We start from the raw sequence: 21,229 nt of genomic DNA, 5'->3' as shown, positions 1-21,229 counted from the left end.
TCTAAGCTGCGTGGTAAAGCTGTTGTCATGGTCTGTTCAGGTTGTCAAATAAGTTAGCTAGGGTTCAGTTTTTCTTTTTATTTTTCCCCTTGCTTTTGCCTTTGTTAGCAAGAGATGATGGCAAATGGAAATGAGATGAATCATGGTTTTGAGGTTGGTTTTGGTTATTCTATATTTAGCTGTATTATTCTTCATGTGCTTTTGAGATGTCCTCAGATTTGTAAATATGTGTACCTTATAAGCAGTTAATTGTTTCAGGTTTTGTAAAATATGGTGTGTATTTGTGATATGCTAATATTTTTAATTTAGAATAAATCACTCCAACAATGCAATAGTAAAACCCCCTGAGATGACACCTCAGGCTGCAGCTAAGGAGTTAGAAGAAGTAATGAAGCGAGTACGAGAGGCTCAGTCCTTTATCTCAGCAGCTATCGAACCAGGTAAGGCCACAGCGTTGTTACATAGGTCATAGTTGATGATCATAGACTCTTAGAACTGAAAGGAATTTTAGAAATTATCTGTTCAGTCCCTTCATTTTACAATAAGAAGACTGAAACTCAAGAAAGTGTAAGTGACTTAACTAGCACCAAAGGTTGAAGAACTATTTAGCACAAATGTCTTTTTCCATGATACTGAATTGAGGTACATTAGCTTGAGTTAAATCAGTTCTTTATATTTTAATAGCAAAATCAGTGTACAGAACTGATTTGCTTAAAGCAAAGTATAAATATTATTTGTGAGACTGAAGACAAGAATAAATATATTTTAAATGTTATGATAAAGCAGATTTCATTTTTCCTTCAAAGTTTTAATTTTAAAAGTAGACAACAGAGACCACAATTTAGGAAAAATAGAGACTATTTTAGCAAGGTAAAGGAACATCTCTTCAATCTTTTGTGTTGCTAACTATAAAAATCCAACCTAAAAATGTCTAGATGGTTTACATTTGAGCAAATTTTCAAATTAGCACTCAGAACTTAAACTTCAATTCTAGGAAAATAAATGGAAAAAGGATTTAAAATCACTGTCATAGGAATTACAGACATGTTATAATCGTACATTATGGCAGCAACAAAATACTACGAACAGCTGTTTATAATCATCTGGTTTATATGTACTGCTGCAGGGTGGCTGCACTCAACGAGTTTATGCAATGACTTTCTTGGATGTTTCTGAAGGATAATTGCACAGGAGGAGGATGTACAGAGAGTAGGCCCCTTGCACTATATGTGGTACATTCCACTTGTGCCTGATTATTAACTGGGATCTTTAATTGTTCTGAGCTTACACTGCAAAGTGGTTTTTTCCTCCCAGAGTCTGGAAAGAGCAATGAAAGAAAAGGCGGTCGATCTCGTTCCCACACTCGTTCAAAATCCAGGTCTAGCTCAAAATCCCGTTCTCGAAGGAAAAGGTCACAGTCAAAACACAGGTGAGAATTTCTGCTGTCATGTTTTTAATGTTTTTTTGTTTTTGTATTTACCATGGTTAAGATTTTCTTGAGTTTTTGTCCAAGTTTCAGAGTTTAGAAATTTCACTGGTATTCACCAGAAAGTATGGTTACTATTAGATGTTGCTTTAATTATAGCAGTATACTTAGGAATGAAGTTTTATCTAGTAAATACATACTTTCAACTAATTTTTAGTTTTAGAAGTTGGTTTTTTATCTTAAGGTGTTCTGTTCTTGAGTGTTCTAAGAATTAATTAGTGTAAAGAATTGGCAGAAATTTTTCTTTCTTCACGTTGGGAAAAGGGAAGATATGGTGCTGCAAGTGCTGGTAAAGTTGCATTTTTGTTTTGTTCCCCTCAAGGTCTGGGAAGTACTACCCCAGATCTGGATTTCAAGTAGTCGCCTTTCTCTAGTACTCTGCATCAAATGAAGTACTTTAAGTCTTTATGCTCTTGGTGATAAGAGCTGCCTCCACCCACTTTGGGACCTGAAACATAGGAGTAACTTGCAGTTCTAATGGCATCTATTGTATTGTGCTTAAGTTTTGTTTCTATTCTGTTTATCTTATTTTTGAGCATGGCTCTGTCATTTTAATGTTCATTTAAAAATATGTTGTGTGTGGTGCAAAGGGGATCTCAAAATATAAACTTGATTGAGAATAACCTAAGAATCAGGTCGAACATGGTAAGTTTTATTGTCTTCTTTAAGATGAGGAGGGAGCTGTTACTGAAATGTGAAAATGGATACAGTGGATCCTAATTGTATGTTACATGTACATACATATTCATACTCTCTGAAGAGAAGACATAGAAAAAAGTGTGTGTGCATGTTTGTTGGGAGTATTAGAGGAGGAGGATTTCAGGGGAGGGCAAAAAGGACCAGTATGTTCTTTGTTGAACTTCATCAGCAAGCTCAGTTTAGTCTTAATTTCCTGTGCTAATCAAGGAGATTGAGGCAATGAGATAGGAAAATATGATATTCTTTTTTAAAATTTATTTCTTATTGAAGTGTAGTTGAATTACAGTGTTGATTACTTCTGTACAGCTGAAGTGACTCAGTTATACATATATGTACATTCTTTTTCATGTGGTTTGTCACAGGATGTTGAATATAGTTACCTGTGCTCTACAGTAGGACCTTGTTTACCCATTCTAGACATACCAGTTTGCATCTGCTAATCCCAAACTACCACTCCTGCCCTCTCCCACCCCCTTCCCCTTGGCAACCACCATACTGTTCTCTGTGTCCCTGATTTTATTTCTGTTTTTCATAGATAGGTTCGTTTTTATCATATTTTAGATTCCATGTGTAAGTGTTATTGTATGGTATTTGTTTTTCTCTTTCTGACTTACCTCACACAGTATGGTGATCTCTAATTGCAGATATTCTTAATTAGACTAGTAAACTATACTTTTAGCTGTACTGGTGTATACTTCCCTATTATTGTTAGATTGCAAAACTCCTTTTGGAGTATGGTTTTACTCTCCATCCAAGGCTGTACAGTAAGGCAAATTCATGTCTAAGAGAAGGAAATTGTTTCATGTATGAGGAAGAAGGCAGTGTAGCAGAAACTCAGTGGTACTAGGTTATGGATATTTCTATAGGTCAACAGAGTGGTAAAAGTAAAGGAGATCAAGAAAGTATAGGAGTGAGTGAAAGAGTAATAACTTTCTGAGGAAGAAAAAGACCAGTGACTTGACTCTTAAATTGTGTTAATAGAGCCATACTCCAAATCTGTTAATGGTATTCTGTAGCTGGAAAAAAGCAGAACTTAATGATTAATATCATTATTTTCTTGATAATTTCTGTGAAGTTTTCTCTGTTGGGACATATAATTTATCTATTTTAAGGTTTTTACTCTTATCATTTTAAGTGTATTTGGATATTTTCCCCTTCCAAGGGTTAGTGGAGGGTTAGAAATTTGTTAATTATTTTTATTCATGGGAATTTCATGGAGGTCTGTCTAATGATATAGAGTGAGAAATTAATTCTTCTTGGCTGGCTCACATGCAGGCATACCTCATTTTGTTATACTCAGCTTTATTATGCTTTCACAGATATTGTTGTTTTTAACAAATTGAAAGTTTGTGGCAGTCCTGCATTGTCAGATGATGATCAGCAGTTTTTAGCAATTAAATGTTGTTGGCCAAAAAGTTCATTCAGGTTTTCTGTAAGATGTTAGGGAAGGACCTGAATGAACTTTCTGGCCAACCCATTTTAAATTAAGGTATGTACTTTTTTTTGGTAACACAGTGCTGCTGCACACTTAATACACTACACTGTAGAGTAAATATAACTTGTATATGCACTGGAAAGCCAAAAAGTTCCTTGGACTTGCTTTGTTGTGATGTTCCTTTTGTTACTGTGGTCTGGAATCTGACCCACAATATTTCTTGATGTATGCCTGTATGTCTTTTTTATCAGCATATACTGTTCTTATACAAGAAGCCTTTACTAAAATCTTAAAGAAATGCAAAAGAGGATGAATTTTGTTGAAAAAAAGGTTCCTCAACCAAAAACATTGAACTTAAGGAACTCCCTCCCCCTCTGCACTGTAGGAAATGCCAGACATTTCGTGGTTCCTCTCCCCTTCTAGTGGGATTGGGCACCTTCAGCTCTTTCTCTGGCCCACTAGACCTAGCCAAGAGTGGAGGTTGCAGGATCCCCTTTCTCAAAGGCCCATCTTTTTCTACCTTGGAGAAGGCAATGGCACCCCACTCCAGTACTCTTGCCTGGAAAATCCCATGGATGGAGGAGCCTGGTAGGCTGCAGTCCATGGGGTCACTAGGAGTCGGACACGACTGAGCGACTTCATGTTCACTTTTCACTTTCATGCATTGGAGAAGGAAATGGCAACCCACTCCAGTGTTCTTGCCTGGAGAATCCCAGGGACAGGGGAGCCTGGTGGGCTGCCGTCTATGGCGTCGCACAGAGTCGGACATGACTGAAGCGACTTAGCAGCAGCAGCAGCGTTCTGATACTTCTAGGACCTTCCCCTGATCTTTTCCCTATTCCCTCCCTTCTCTCTGTAGGAGGGAGTAAGGAGTTATTTATTATTATCTTGGCTAGAACTGGGAAGATGTGTTTCCACTCTGTCCAAATTTTTATTGTTTTTTTTTTCATAGGGTCAGGGTTAGAAAAGGTGGGTAGTACTCTATTGTAAAGTTAAGTAACTTTTACAGACCAGCATAGGAACTGTAAGACATTTTATAACATTTTAATGGGATGCAACTGACTTACAAATGAACTTTGATGCAACATAATGGTAAGTTGCCCTTTATTTACAATTTAACCTGTAAGTGCAATTTTGTACATTTATGCTAAAATGAGAACTGCTAATGATGGCTTACGTCTTTATCTTTGATTGGAGTAGTCTTGCTCTTGACTTGCAGCTTTTAGCTTTCCTAATCAGAATACTGAAAGGCAACTAGTGGGTGACATAGACATGAAATCTTTATTGTCAAAATTAAAATACAGTAATTACTCTTGAGCAGTGAGTTTCAAACTCTGAGTACCCACAGTGTAAAGTGGGAAGCCAAGCGGTCATTGCTTTTTTGTGTTTTGCTTTGTTTTTGTTTCTTTTTTTGTTTGTTTTTTTTTTGTGAGTGCTTTTTTATTATTAACTTTTATTTGTTAGGGCTATGGTTAATTTTTATTAAAAGAGTTTCTTAATTAAGACTGGAAAGCGCTATTTGAGGAAAACAAAATTATTATTATTTTTTTTTTAGCAAAGTTAACAGGACTATTAAGTACATAGAGGCAAAGGCCCTCTAAAACATTACCCTTATGTGGATGTCTGTAAATGGACTTAAAAATGTTGTAAGTTTGGCAGTTTTTCCCTAGTAGCTACTACTTGACCCTAGTGTCTCATAGGTTATTAGTGATAAAGATTTCAACAAACTAATAATTATTTTCTTAGATAAAATGCGGTATGAAGATAAATGAGATGGTTAGATAGGATCACTGGCTCAACTGATATGAATTTGAGCAAACTTCAGGAGATAGTGGAGGACAGGGAAGCCTGGCGTGCTTTCCTGTGTCACGAGGAGTCGGACACAACTTAGGGACCGAATAGCGTAAAGATAGAAGTTTAATTTTTAAAGCCATGTAATAGATGAATGATCTAGTTGAAAATTAACTGTTGGAAAACAAATTTTAACTGAAAAATGTGTTTTATGAACAAGATTTTATTTTTAATTGAGGATTGTTTGTAGATTTTTTTGGTTACATAGCATTCTACAAGCATTTAACTATATGTATTTCTTCTATAAACTTGTTTTAACTTAATCATGAAAATATTACTATCAAGATGAGTTTTAATTATGTAAGGCATCCTTATAAAAGTTCGTTTTACCTTCTTGGAATAATTTTTCATTAATGTTAATTGTTAATGATGATGATGTAGATATTGAGAGTAGGAGTTTTAACCATTTATTCTGCACCAGGAACTGTTAGTTTTCCATACATCATCTGTTTTAATCATCGTGACAGTCATAAGAGGTGTAGGTATGATTTTTACTCTAGTTTTTAGATGAAGAAACTCAGGCTTAGAGAGGTTAAGTGATTAACCAGAGTTCTCTCAGCTGTTGTGTGGCAGAACTGAGTGTCAGAGCCAGATTGTCTGTCTCCAAAGCCAGTGAGTCTCATCACTTGTATGCATTCAGTTTTGTCATATTTTAATGAATAGTTCCTAGGATACCTCAGTATGAAAAATGTCACTTATATATGCTATTTAGTTGGGAGAAGAGCCTAGAGAATTTTAGAATTGGAAGAACAGTTATTTTTCCTCCAAGAAGTCTAGTAATAATGGTTTCTTTTAATACTTCTGTATATGTAATTATAAAATCAGGGCCTTTGCAAATTGAGTATTTGATTATATTTAGCGTTCACTCATGAGTAAGGTGTTTGCTTTCCTGTCACACTAGCACCGTCATTAGTACTGTGCTTTCTTACACATTCTTCTTAATATGTGTTATGACAAACAACACACGGCTGTTTATAGAAACCATTGAACCATATAACCACCACTCCCTGTCAAGATAAGGTATAACCACAAGCAGTCATATTACATGCAAGTCAAGAGTTAAAGACAATTTATGATATGAAAATATGGACCAAGAGAAATCGTCTGTACTAATTGAAGCATATAATACTTAGCAAAGGAAAGTCACACCTGAAACCATCAGCTTGTCTGACGTAGGAAATAGCTTAACTTCTTTCTCTATTTCTGTCTTTGTATTCTGGGCAATAAACTGGTAAAGTTTCCAATAAATTATGTCAGATAAGTTATCTGAAGTGTTATGTAGAGAGAGTTTAAAAATACTGTCAAGTTTGGTTTTAAAATTCTCCCATTTGAAATTGAAATTCTGAGACTAAGTTTTGATACTCTAACAATTTGTCTTTCTTTAGGAGTAGATCCCACAATAGATCACGTTCAAGACAAAAAGATAGACGTAGATCTAAGAGTCCTCATAAAAAACGCTCTAAATCAAGGGAGAGGCGAAAGTCAAGGAGTCGCTCACGTTCACGGTGAGTTTTTTGAATTTAAGGGTAGTTTTCTCATGACCTCATTTGTTAAAAATCTGTTGTAGTTTAAAATTTGAATGAAAGAAATTGAACTTTTTTTTGATCGTTTAAGTAATAATTTAATGTCGATTGTCATTGATTTGAATCTGATAGTTAGTATGACTTATGAGATTTCCAGACTACTTAATTCAGCCTGGTAATTGTTTCATTTAGCTTCATGTACATAGAAAGTATGTAGACATTTGTATGTAATGTCTTTTAGCTGTTATCAGTTGTTTTGATAATTGTTGAGGAAACAATGAGGTCCTTTTTGGGGAGTAGAATTGTTTTAGTTGTGAATTTATTTATTTATTTTTATTTTTAAAGGGACAAAAGAAAAGATACCCGAGAAAAAATCAAGGAAAAGGAAAGAGTGAAAGAAAAAGACAGAGAAAAGGAAAGGGAAAAAGAAAGAGACAGGGAAAAGGAACGTGAAAAAGAAAAGGAACGGGGTAAAAACAAAGATAAAGACCGAGATAAAGAACGGGAAAAGGACCGAGATAAAGACAAGGACAAAGAGAGAGAGCGGGACAAAGACCATGAAAAGGAACGAGACAAAGAAAAGGAGAAGGAACAAGACAAAGAAAAGGAACGAGAAAAGGACAGATCCAAAGAGATAGATGAGAAAAGAAAGAAGGATAAAAAGTCCAGAACACCACCCAGAAGTTACAATGCATCAAGAAGATCTCGTAGTTCCAGCAGGTTTGATAATGCTTCACCTTTCTACCAAGAGGCTCATTGATGACAGTTTTAAGTGAGAGGGAAAATATTGTTATACATGGAATCAGTAAAATAATGGTAGAACATTTCTCTAGCAGAGGGGTTGCTACAGTATTGAATCAGTGAGGAGGAAGAGAGAATACTGGGCACAGTTGTTGGAAAAGCTAGCTGTCCTTTGTCATCCACTGCTGTAACTGGCGGTGGTGCCAGTGACTGCTGTTGCTGGTGCTTATGCTTTCTTGGAGGGTGGGATGGCAGGGGCAAGCTTTTTATTCCTGACTTGGTCTTATGTAGAAAAGTTGACTGCTTATTAGGCTTGTATATTTCTTTGGAATGAGTAGTAAATTTAATATGTAAAATTATTTTTAAGGTTGCAGTATTAGTCCTTTTTGTCATCTAAGTTCATTTTTACTGCTGTGTTTTGTTGAATGTGTGATGTTTAAGTTTTGGTTTTCATTTCTTTGTTAAGGATTTGCTTTTTTCTTAGAACTCTTTATTAATAGGTGCATTGCCATCAGGGCTTCCCAGGTGGCACTGATGGTAAAGAACCCACCTGCCAATGCAGACGACATATGAGACACGGGTTTGATCCCTGGGTTGGGGACATCCCTTGGAGGAGAGCATGGCAGCCTACTCCAGTATGCTTGCTTGGATATCCCATGGACAGAGGAGCTTGGCAGGCTACAGTCCAGAGGGTTGCAAAGAGTCAGATGTGACTGAAGCAAACACACACACACACACACACACACACACACACACACACACACACACACACACACACACACACACACACACACACACACACACACACACACACACACACACACACACACGTACACACACACACACACACACACACACACACACACACACGTACACACAGTCCAGAGGGTTGCAAAGAGTCAGATGTGACTGTAGCAGACACATGCGCACGCGCACGCACGCACATTGCCACCAGGTGGCAGCAGGTTGCCATAGTAACAGCAGCAAACAAGGCCCTTCCTTAATTCAGGATTATCTCAACCTGTGTCCATTGCTTCAGATGATATTGTGACTATAAACAAATGGAAGTTCCTAAGTTGTGTTAAAAACTGTATCTTAAAAATACTTAAAAACATATTTTAGTAAATTTTAAAGATATTTTTGAAAGGTTTTTCATAGAGAATAATTTGAGACTGGCATGTGCATTTCCTAATGTTTTTTTTCTGTTTTAATAGCTTATTCTTAATGCTAGTCTTTGGTTACTTAATTGAAGATAATTTCTAGCATTTATTGAGTGCTTTACCATATGCCAGATTTTGTGTTTCAGCGGAGTTTTTCATGACTAATCTTATTTAGTCCTCACAGTAAGCCTGTGAGAAGACTGTTATCATGGTTTTAAAACATGAAGAAACCGAAGCTCAGGAAATTTTCCATCTGCTCTGCACTTTAGTTAGAAGTGTAGTAGTACAGTAGCTCTTTGTCTTTTTTACTGATTGTTTAAATGAAGACTCTCACTAGTACTTGGTACTGGCTTTTTAAAAAATGCCTCAGAAGTATAAAGTTGAAAGCAGCAGTATATGTTAAAATGGAACTTCCAATCAGTAGATCTCTGCTGTATGTCAGCACATTGAAACAACCTGAATAATTGCCCTCATTTGCTGTGGGCATCGGTTAAGCCTTGCGGTGTCTTTACTGCAGTTGTTTTATTGGTTGTGTTTCACACATTCCTTGATGTTTATGTTTAGACAGTGCCTTTCACAACACCAAGTAGTGTCCTGATTCCTTTCAACTTCGTTTGAATTTACTTTTTCTGATGACTTCAAAATGTTTAATTTTTTCATGGACTATTTTAAGTTGCTTGATATTTAAGAAAGTGTAGATAGTCATATTCAGTCCTTAGATAACCTCTGGGGCCTGGAGAATAAATGCTGACTGATGCTGGTTCAGTCTTTTGAAATGATTCATGCTTTCAGAAGAGCTTAGTGAAGAGTTAAAATTTCTTTTAGCATTGTGCTCTGATTTGTTTAGTGAATAGGAAACCTGTTAACTGCTCAGAAAAATAGTCTACTTGGTGTTTTTATTTCCAACATTGTCTTCTGAGCTATATTTTTTAAAGAAAAAATTTTGATATTTAAGAACTTTTAATGCTTGAAATTACAGTCAGTAAGGATGAGACCAACAAAGGGAAAGAGAAAAAATTTATTGAGCACCTACTGTGCACCACACATTAGACTTGGTACGTTACAGATGTTATCCTAATCCTCATAACAGCACAGTGAGACCAGAGTTGTTATTTATCCATTTATCCATTGGAAAAACTAAGACTCAGATTAATTACTATGACCCCAGTCGTGCAGCTGGTTAAGTGTGAAACTAAAATTTAAACGTCAGCCTATTTAACTCCAATTCTGCATACTAGTGCTGATAGCTTCCTTCTCAGCTAACTGATTATTCTGGATTGCTGTGTCTCAAGCCTGGCTCTCATTACCACTAACTGGCAGTTATTAGATGTCCACCCGCACACAGTGTTCCTGAAATACAAGTAAAGAGTTACACTGATGAAGAGGGAGCCATTTTGTATAAAATGGGATACACTGGCATTCTTGCTGCTGCTGCGTCGCTTCAGTCGTGTCCGACTCTGTGCGACCCCATAGACGGCAGCCAACCCAGCATCCCATCCCTGGGATTCTCCAGGCAAGAACACTGGAGTGGGTTGCCATTTCCTTCTCCAGTGCATGAAAGTGAAAAGTGAACGTGAAGTCGCTCAGTCATGTCCGACTCTTGGCGACCCCATGGACTGCAGCCCACCAGGCTCCTCCGTCCATGGGATTTTCTAGGCAAAAGTACTGGAGTGGGGTGCCATTGCCTTACGCGATGAAAAAAGTTACTTCTGGTGTGTGAGGTGGGGGGAGGGGTGCTGCTACAGAATGGTATTGATTGCATGGAATGATGTCATCCAATTTCCACAGTAGGAAGTATAATTTTGAGGTGACTTGGAGATAAAATTAGGTAATGGAGGCGAGAACCTTAGGTAGAGCAGAAATTGATTTGTGCTCTCAAAGTTCTTGAACTCTTTCAGTCTTCACATCTACCGTGTATACCACATATAAGCATTGTCTAGTTTTTTATTTTATAGATGAAAAAAGTACACAAAATATTTCATTAGCCTAGAATCAATTTACTGACATATAAGGGAACTTGAAGTTGAGAGGATTTGGTTGTTTCAGTTCTGTGGCCACTTACTATCAAAGCTTCTTGTGAGATAAATCATTGGCTGCATTAGTCATTTAAGAAATAAATCCTTATACCTCATCACCTGAATAGACATCTTGCAGTTCATTGTTTCTAAGTTGGCCACTCTTACAAATGGCGTAATTTGTTAGATAGCAGCACTGACTCAGTGGACGTGAATTTGAGCAAACTCCAGGAGATCCTGAAGGACAGGGAAGTCTGGAAGCACTGGAAGACCGCTACAGTCCGTGGGGTTGCAAAGTGTTAGACATGACTTAGTGACTGAGCACACACACAAAATTATTATTAAAAGTATGTGTCATTCAGTAAGGAATATGTTAAGCAAAATAGTTTTTAATAAAAAAGTTTTTAATAATCTTGTTAATCTATTTAATAATTATTTTTTACTTCATCATATTTAAACCCCAGTTTTTAAGTAATTTCCTTATATCTGAGTAACTTGTGTGCTTAATTTTAAATGACTAGAACAACAATAATGAAGTGATAGGTAGTTGAGGGGGTAAAAGCAGTTTATCTGTGAAGTGAACTAATGTAAATACTCCTTAAAGAGGCATTCTGCATACTCGGGTTTAGAAAGTCTGTATGTTGCAAGCCTGTTTATCTTTCACTTCTTGAAAAGGGCCTATTAACTTGTTAAGAAAAAATAATCCACAGTGGGGCGGCAAGGAGCTAGATGCATGACAGAGGATCTGGAAAGCAACATGCTTTAGGTGTTGAGGAAGAAAATATGTTAAATGTAAGAGAGAATATGAAACATCCATTAATATTTTTTCTGCTCTAGAAATTTCTGTCCAAATAAATCACTCGTAAAGGAGATCATCTTTTTATTTATTTATTTATTTTTTTAACTTCACAACATTGCACGGGTTTTGCCACATATCAAAATGAATCCGCCACAGGCATACATGCGTTCCCATCCTGAACCCTCCTCCCTCCTCCCTCCCCATGCTTGGGGCTGGTGCACTAGGAGATCATCTTTTTAAAATGAAAGCTTAAGAGATGTTTTCACTTGTCTGTTGAATTTATGGTTCATCATTTGACCTGTACTAAAATTAGATAATAGAATATTTTCATGAAAGACATTAGTTTAAACTGACCTTTAAAGAACACTCTTCACTTGAGAGCATTCCAGACCCTTTTGCTTTTGTGTATTTGAATTAATCTTACTGAAGTTACTGGTTTTTAAAATGACATTCTTGACTTTCAGGGAAAGGCGTAGGAGGAGGAGCAGGAGTTCTTCCAGGTCACCAAGAACATCAAAAACCATAAAAAGGAAATCTTCTAGGTCTCCATCCCCCAGGAGGTAGGTTGAAAGCATGTTCTAGAACTGAGGAGGAAGCAGGGGGGTTTTCTTTCTTCAGTCTGTTATTTTTATAAGTTTATATTTTGAGTGAGTAACATGTAATATATTAGTTTGGTTTAGAAATTTGGAGAATACAAAAAGTTATGAATAGATCTTAACTTCCATGATATGTGCACCTATCCTGTCCCCACAAGTAACGACTTGATTAGTTTTTTTGGTATATCCTTCCAGTTTTGTATATAGGAGCAGATGAGAATATATAATGTTTTTTTTTTCATCTTCTACAAAAGGTAGTGCAAAATGTACACTGTTACACAGTTGCTTTTGTCACTTAACTACCAGAAGAACTTTGTGTATTCATCAAAGTGATGCTCATCCCTTTTTACAACTGCATGGTCTTCCGTTGTCTGTTATGAAACCAGCCTACAGTAACTGAATAGGTTCTCTTAATTTTCTTTTTATAAATTATGTAAGTCTGTAATGAATAGCTTTGTATTTACATAATTTTGTAGTGTGCCAGTGTCAACTTAAAAAAATGCACAATGTGAGAGTTGTGAGTTAAGTTTTGTTTGGGGCAACGTGAGGACTGCAGCCGGGGAGACAGCACCTCGGTTGTTAGCGCTGGGAGACTGCTCCAAAGAGGCGGGGAGGAGGACAGAATATATGTGACTTTGGTAAAGAGAGAGTGCCTGCAATCAAGCACGTTTATTTTTACTTTTTTAGAAAGTTTCTGCTGGTCTGGTGAAATTTCTGCTAGTCACAAGAAACAGTCGTCATCATGAAGGGCTTCAGTGCTTTTCTAGATATGAGTAGATGTAAGAATTGGGCTCATAAAATCGGCTCCTGAAAATATCTTACTCTGTGAAGATCTGTCGTGTCCGTTTTCCCAGAGCATAGAGTGCCTCATTTCTGCTCTCCACCCTGGGCTTCCTCAGAGGGTGTTGGAGGGCAGCGGCTGCAAGCAGCACGCGATCTAATCCTTGTAGAGGTAGATGGCAAGCACCCCTGGCACATGCCAGTCCATGGATGACACCAGTATGCAGAGACAGTTTCTGTAAATGGTATTGGTGGGCAGGGGGTGAGTGTTGTTGTGGTTTTAAGAGATACTTCTTCCGTGTGGTCCTTCATAAAGGTGGCAGCTCGCGCGTTAACCAGCTGCATTTGAGATGCTTGTTTCCCTGTAGCTCCTGCAGATTGTTTCCAGAGTTGTGGGTTTTGGTCCATCTGAGAGATGAGAAATGGTACCAGTATAGAGTCAATTTCAGTGCATTTTTCTTAAGAGTGAAGGTGACCATCTCTTCATATATTTGAAGGCCATTTGTATTTCCTTTTCTATGAATTGTATACATTGCCCATTTTTTATGGGCTCTCTTTTTATTTTTTCTATTTTCAGGAATTCTTTCTATATTGCGGAGATGATTCTTCAGTGACTTGGTTTCAAGTATTATTCCTAGTTTGTCATTTCTTGGAAATTGTTTATGAGACTTAATTTTATAGAGATTTTTGACTTACATAGTTTAATTCCTCAAGTTTTTTTCTTTTGTGACTTTTCCATTTTGAGTCTTATAGGTAGAAAAATCTTTCCTATTCCAAGATTATAGTAAAATTCCTTCATTGCTTTTTTTTTGTACTTTTATACTTTTAATTTTTGCATTTACATCTTTGATCCATTAGTTTTTCCTTGTTTGCAGTATGGCACATGGATACGAATTTATTTTTCCAAATGCTTCTTTATTTTCCAATATCATTAAAAACCCAATTTTCTTAACACTTATCCCATGTTTCCTTTGTCATATACTAAATTTTCCTGTTTGTGTTGGAGTCTGTTTCTGGGCCTTATGTGGTATTGGATTGGCTTGACTGATGATTGTGTACCAGCAGTGCCCCATGCTTTTAATTATACGGATTGTATAATATTTTTAAATATTCAGTAAGGTCTTTATTTCCCCAGGTGGTACAGTTGGTAAAGAATCTGCCTGCCAGTGCAGGAGACATAAGAGACGCGGTTTCCATCCCTGGGTTGGGAAAATCCCTTTGAGTAGGAAATGGCAGTCCACTCCAGTATTCTTGCCTGGAGAATCCCATGGACAGAAGAACCTGGCGGGCTACAGTCTATGGGGTTACAAAGAGTTGGACACGACTTAGCGCACGCGCACACGCACATGCTGAACACACACACACACACATACTTTTCCATACCTCTAAAAAATTTCTCTTTTTTTGAGCTTTCTTGATCATGCTTGTGTGTTTATTTTTCTGCTTGAACTTAAGAGTTAGTTTGACTGTGTTCTAGAAGTAAAACCTACTGATAATTTGTGTTATAGTATGATTAAATTTATTAATGGGGATATTGATGAATAGATTTATTAATAAATAAAACTTTATGAAGGTGAGTCTTTCTATCCAGGAACATGGCCTACTTATTCAGGCCATCCTTAGTGTTTTTCATGAATGTTTCAGTGTTTATTTCAAACAGATTTTATGCATTTTCAAGGTCTAATTTTAGATATATGTTGCTTTTTTGTTCTTGTAAATGAAGTCTTTCATTATGTCATATAATTGGAGATTAGGTTTATACATAGGAAGGTTAGTGATTTCTGTATATATATTTTTTCATCCCACTATCTTCCTAATGGGTCATAATTTTTCACTTGGTTTTCCAGGTAGAGAAAAGAGGAATTTATAAAAAGTTTTGCCCAGGGTAGAAGGAACATGCTTCCCAGCAGAGATCTTTTATTTGTTTGTTTGTGGGTTATTATTTTTAGATGAGAATAAAAGGAAGGTGTGGGATATTGAGGAGGTGGGGCAGATTTTTAAAAAATACTTTGCTCACGAAAGTAAAAACTTTTACCAACTGTAAACTCAAATTAGACAAAAAGATATATTTAGAACATTTCACCTCCTTCCAGATTCCTTCTACTTTAACATCCACTTTCTATAAGTGATAAATTGTTTTATCCTTCCTTGTGTTTCTTTTTTGCAAAATTAAGCAGATACATGTATTTGAATTTTTTCTTTTCTTCCAAAAGACAGCATTGACAGTATATACTGTGTGTGTGTCTGTATGTGGTCAGCGACTCTACCCAACCTCAGTTCCATTTTGACTTAAAATTTCTTAAATTGAAGAAGTAATTTACATAACATAAAATTCACCCTTTGAAATGTGCATTTCAGTGATGTTTAGTAATTTTTGTTGCATTTTTCTCAAAAGAGTTCACAATTTTGTGCAGCCATCACTGCTAGTTCCAGAACATTTCTTTCACTTTAGAAGAAAGCCTGTACCCATTAGCAGTTACTCTCCATGGCTCCAAACAGCCACTAACCTACTTCTTGTCTCTGGATTGCCTATTATGGCTGTTTCATATAGACTCACAGTATGTGTGGTTTTGTATCTGACTTCTTTGAATGTAATGTTTTCAAGGTTCATACATATTATAGAATGAATCAGTACTTCATTCCTTTTTAATGGATGAGTAATATTCCGGTGAATTTAACCATTCATTAGTTGATGGGCATTTAGTATTTCTGGGTTTTTCGCTATTGTAAATAATGCTGTTATGAGCATTTGTGTGCAGGTATTTATTTATTTATTTATGGCTGCACTGGTCTTCTTTGCTTTGCTTGGGCTTCTCCTGGTTGGAGAGAGTGGGAGTTGCTCTCTAGTCGCGGTGCATGGGCTTCTCATTGTGGTGGCTTCTCTTGTTGCGGGCACAGGCTCTAGGCACGCAGGCTTCAGCAGTTGCAGCGTGCAGTCTCAGCAGTGGGCACATGGGCTTAGCTGCTTCACGGCGTGTAGAATCTTACCGGATGAGGGATCAGATCCATGTCCCCTGCACTGGCAGGCAAATTCTTACCCACTGTACCACCAAGAAAAGTTCTGCTTCCTGTAGTTTTGTAATAAGTTTTAACATCAGGAACTGTCTTCCGATTTTGTTGTTAAAGGTGGTTTTGGCTATTTGATGTCCCTGGAGATTCTATATGATTTTTAGGATGGGCTTTTTTCTATTTCTGCTAACAATGCCAATGCAATTTAGATGGGGATTGCATTGAATTTGTAGATCACGTTGAATACTATTGTTACCTTAACTCTATTTAAGTCTTCTGATTCAAGAACATGGGGTGTGTTTCCATTTTATTTATGCATTTATTTCTTTTGGCAGATTTTTTGCCCTTTTGGTTAAATACATTGCTAAGGAATCTCGATCTTTTTGCAGTTGTTTCCTTGACTTTTAAGAGTTATATGTAAAGATAAACATATATACATAATTATGTTGTAAATATATTTTTCTTGGTTTGTCATTTTTCTTTTGAATATGTTAGCAGTGTTTTTTTGCTTTGCTTTGCAAAAGTTTATGTAGGCATATGTATGAATCTTTTATTGTACTTGGAATTTTAGTTATGGTTCAAAAATCTTCCCTTTCATTCAAGTTAGAGAGAAATTCACTTATGTTTTCTTGTAGTACTTGTATTATTTCATTAAAAAAAATTTAGGTCTCTAATCCATTTGGATTTATTTATGTGAATGAGATACGGACCCACTTTTATCATTTTCTGAATAATAATCCAATTGTTCCCATGTCTTTATCTTTTCCCCTATGATTTGAGATGCTTTATTGAATTTTCACATGTACTTGGGTCTGTTTCTTAAGTGTTTTTGTTTGTTTGCCTGGTCTTAGTGTTTATTATAAAGCTACTCATAATTAAGACAAAGAATTCTGTATTAGGGTTAATTATTTTGAGTTGAAGATGTCTTGTTATGCTCCTGATATGAAGTGCATCATTTTTTTCCCCTCAAATTTTAGGGATATGTTGTTTTTGCAAATGGAATGCCTTCAGTCCATCTTGTGCTTAGCGTTTGCTCTTGAATTGGTGGGTGGGACTTTGTGAATGAGAGGAGGGCGCATGGTGTCATTGGTTATTTGAAGTTCCAGGTTTTTGTAAGTCATGCAGTCTTGCCTGAGAAGTCATTCAGCCTTATCTGATTCTTTTATCTTTTTTAAATTATTTTCTGGTTATTCATTTTTTGCTTTGAAAAGAAGGGGTAAAAGTATTATGTATTTGATTTTGTTTTATCCTAATTACAGTAGATAAATAAACCTTGAATGTTTTAAAACTAAGAAATTGGTAATACAAGATTGCGCCTCTGCAGAAATGACTGTGTGTCTTTAAAAAGTTACCTGGGTGTGGGATTGAGTTGGTGGGTTACAGGACTCATTTACGTTACTTGGTCTGCCAGGTTACTGATATGCTTGTTTACAATGCATTAGTATTAGGTAAGAATATTTAGTTAACAATATACTGGGTATTTACTTTTTAAGATGTTAACTGACATTATTAATACTCCTATAGCAGAAATAAGAAGGATAAAAAGAGAGAAAAAGAAAAGGACCACATCAGTGAAAGAAGAGAGAGAGAGCGTTCAGCTTCTACAAGAAAGAGCTCTAATGATAGAGAAGGGAAGGACAAGGTGGAGAAGAACAATACTTCACTTAAAGTAAGCAAGTCTTTCCATGTTTAGGGTTTAAATAATAAATATGAGATTGTTCTTTATTTCATAGAGAGAGTAACTTTAGACAAAGCTCCTTGAGGGCAACAGTGTTTTTGGTACTACTTATTTAATATTTGTTATATCAGCAGTTTTTTCACCTAGTTTTTGAAGATAAGAACTAATTAATGTTAACTAGTGTAAACAGTTGCATTCCTTATCTTATTCACAGAATGGCATACAATAAAAATTCTAACAAGGTACAGGAGTATTTCTACTTGTTGACATTTTCCTCACTGCATTTGTTTTAGCAAATTTGACAGATGATGTTATCATTGGTTTTGTGATAATATACCAATTGTTAGGTTTGTTGAATTAGAATAATTAATGGAAACCAAATTCCATCAAGTAAGGATTTTGGGGAGGGGGGGTAAATATTGTAAATACTTGTGAATTAGGTTATTTTCCTTATACTGGTAAGTAATATTTGTGTTTTATGAAGTCTGGCGCTTTCATCTTACAATTTTATTTATTCCCATACTGCTAGAAGTTTATCATCATTGTCAGTAACATTGCTAATATCTCCTGAGCACTTGATACATTCCAGACACTTTTCCACATGCTCTCTTTAATTCTTGGTTGAGGACTGAATTTGGACTGTTCTTGAACAGTCTTTGGTAGGAAGAACAGTGACTTCCTTTTCTACATTCCCTTGTTTTTGCTTATTTGGTATCTAGATTACAAGTCTATCCTGGCTTCTATGGGAACTGTTTTACTTTCAGCAGATCTCTTCCACTTTTTCAAGTCAGGCAGCAACGTTTGTTGAATTCTTCCATAGAATTTCTGTGTACCTATTTTATTCCAACTGAATCTCCATGGGTTGTCCCATCTTAGAAGTACAAAGGACATATCGATACATGTTTGCATATACTATTTATTTGAAAAGGTAAATGGGAGAAAATACCCAGTTTGACTAATACACAAAAGGTAAAGTTACATATTTTAGCCAGAACTAGATGTAATAGCTGGCAGCTCTTGAGAAAAATATTAAATGTATACCTAAACACTCATTGTAGGAGAAGGAGCACAATAAAGAACCAGATTCAAGCGTGGGCAAAGAAGCAGATGACAAGGATGCGCCACGGACTGAGGAAAACAAAGTACAGCAAAATGGGAACTGTCAGCCCAACGAAGAAAACCTCTCTGCCAAAACGGAAGCAGTATAGGACCAACAGACGCACCTACACACACGCTGGAATAGAATCCAAAGCTTTTAATTCTCTCAGCAAGATGTTAAAAGTGAAGAAATCCAGTAGAGCATAAAGATACGAGCTAACGGCTTTTCTAGTTGTTAGGAGACTTTGTGGCCATCTTGTTACTGAGTAAGAAAACAAGCATGGACATCATGACAATAACAGGTGTGACCCAAACTCCTCATCCTCTAAGTCTGTGCGTTTCCATGGCGGCTGACACTGTTGTCACGTGGTTTGTTAGTGTTTGCCAAGAACCATTACAAATAAATGGGACGTTAAAGATCTAAATTTGTTATACTGTCTATAAAGACTGGAGATAAGCTTTGGAGGCTCTTTTAAGAAATGCTAGAAACTGATTTTGTATTATTTTACTTTTTTTTAAAATTTCAATATATACAGATTGATGATGTGCTTGAAATCGGTGCAAATATGTACACACCCTTGTAAGTGCAGAGTTTGTAAGACGTTTTAACATTACTTCACAGGATTTATAGTGATTGTGTTAAATTCTCACTGTTGTGTTTTCTTTTGCTCACAGTTTAGGACAGTGGTTTTTCTTTAAAATAGTTTTACAGATTAAAGTTGCTTAAATAAGTGGATTACAAACCAACTGACAATGCATGCTACTGCTCTCTTTCAAGAGGAAGAACAAATGTGCTGAATACTAATGACGTATTAGTGTTCAGTGTTTAGAATCATTGGGTCTCCCCACATAGTAAGCATTTCTTTTTGAACTTTCTTGACATTTCCGAGCTTATTATGAACAATATTGCAGTGTGTGTTGTCAGCTGTGGGTGGTAAAGGTGCCATTTATAAAAAGAAAGCTGGGTTTTCAAAATGGGCTATGGGAGCACAAGCTGAAGCTTTAGTGCCTTCTACATCGTGGTATACTGTTTTCTAGAATTTTATATGAGCTAGTCATTCTCAATCCATATGGAATTTAGATGGGTATTTCATTCCCTCCCATAGAAAAGTGTGAAAGTGATATGTCAGAAGAGTTCTTACTTACCTAATATGAGAGGGAAGTCTGTTTTAAGAATGACTTCAGCGCTTGAAACAACAGTGCAATTGTGGGACCATCAGTTTTATACTGTGATACCTGAAAACGAAGCAGCATGATCTCACTTGACTTAAAGCAAGACCCTTTAGTTGTCTCCAGTGGATGGCCTTAATTATTACCTCTCAATCATCTTCTCATAAATGATGTGCTGAAATTGTGCTTAAAGGAGAGTACATGAGGTTATTTGTTTTATGTGTGAAGTATGTTTACTTGAGCTTAAAATATAGGTCATCCTGCATTGTTAGGCACACTTTTTGCAGAAAGTATGCAAGTAGTAAAATGACAACATTGCTAATGCTTCCCCCAAACCACAGCTTATAGTTTCAGAACTCTTTTCATGGTTACATTTCCAAAAGTTATACCTTTTAATTAGCATGTTATTAAAAAAAATCAAGTATAATTATTTTAATGCAATCTAATACAATCAAATTACTCAGTTGCCTTACCTCATGGGGAAGAGTTACTTATAAATTTAAAGAGCTGAGTAACACATCAGTTACTTGGTTTCAACTTGAGTTTTCTTTTAATGTTAATACTATTGAAACTTAAGTATTTGGTGGAGAATGGAAGGAATTGCCCTTATTGCAAGTAATGAAGCCCGGTTTGATTATGAAGCTGCTTAACTACTCTTCATGTGTTCACAATTACTGTTTTTTTTTTTTTTTTTCCTCTTTGTCACTATGTACATTAAAATTTTTGAAAATGCTTTACTATGTAAAGTATAGATGGTCATTTTAATCATTCAACCACGTACGGTTGGCTGGTAAACAGCTTATTTTGATACAGGAATGCTTGGGTGCATATGGAAAGATTGTGAAGGAGTGTGTGTCTTGCATTAAAGCTTCTTATTTATGATATGTAAGTAGAATAGAACAAATGTTGTTTGAATCTTTGTTATTTTTAGTACCATTTCTCTAATAAAGCTAAGTATTTTAGAGGAAAATATTTGTTCATGCATTTCAAAACAGCATCTTAGGTTTATCCTGTTCTTGTTTTAGTTGGCATAGCTATGGAGATTGTTTTGGTATGGAGAGTGCATGTCTGTGTGGTGTCTATAAAGCAATCTGTTAAAGTTGAGTATTTTCTTATGCTCTGTACTCTATTAAATGTTTGGTAAGTTGGTAATTAACATACGTAATTTGTTTTCTGATGCCAGTTATTT

The 21,229-nt window shown here is 36.1% G+C and overlaps 1 protein-coding gene across 6 annotated transcripts in view; it reads left to right on the top strand.

Moving 5' to 3' along the window:
* SREK1 (splicing regulatory glutamic acid and lysine rich protein 1) overlaps positions 1–21,010 on the top strand; it is a 45,015-nt gene extending 24,005 nt beyond the window's left edge. For 4 of the 6 annotated variants that reach the window (XM_006061723.4, XM_025270452.3, XM_025270451.3 and 1 more), the window contains 7 exons: positions 310–440; positions 1,315–1,429; positions 6,857–6,976; positions 7,340–7,714; positions 12,174–12,269; positions 17,619–17,763; positions 18,831–21,010. In XM_006061723.4, coding sequence (XP_006061785.1) covers positions 310–440; positions 1,315–1,429; positions 6,857–6,976; positions 7,340–7,714; positions 12,174–12,269; positions 17,619–17,763; positions 18,831–18,980 — 1,132 coding nt within the window. In that variant the 3' untranslated portion in view covers positions 18,981–21,010. Of the gene's footprint in view, positions 154–309; positions 441–1,314; positions 1,430–6,856; positions 6,977–7,339; positions 7,715–12,173; positions 12,270–17,618; positions 17,764–18,830 lie in introns of all 6 variants that reach the window. The other 2 variants (XM_025270453.3, XM_006061724.4) reach the window with 2 other exon arrangements.
* Positions 21,011–21,229: the final 219 nt, after the last annotated feature.

This window comes from Bubalus bubalis, chromosome 19 (assembly GCF_019923935.1).
Source record: "Bubalus bubalis isolate 160015118507 breed Murrah chromosome 19, NDDB_SH_1, whole genome shotgun sequence".
NCBI lineage: Eukaryota > Metazoa > Chordata > Mammalia > Artiodactyla > Bovidae > Bubalus > Bubalus bubalis.
Note: the sequence above shows the minus strand (reverse complement) of the source record. Positions and strands in the feature narration are given on the sequence as shown.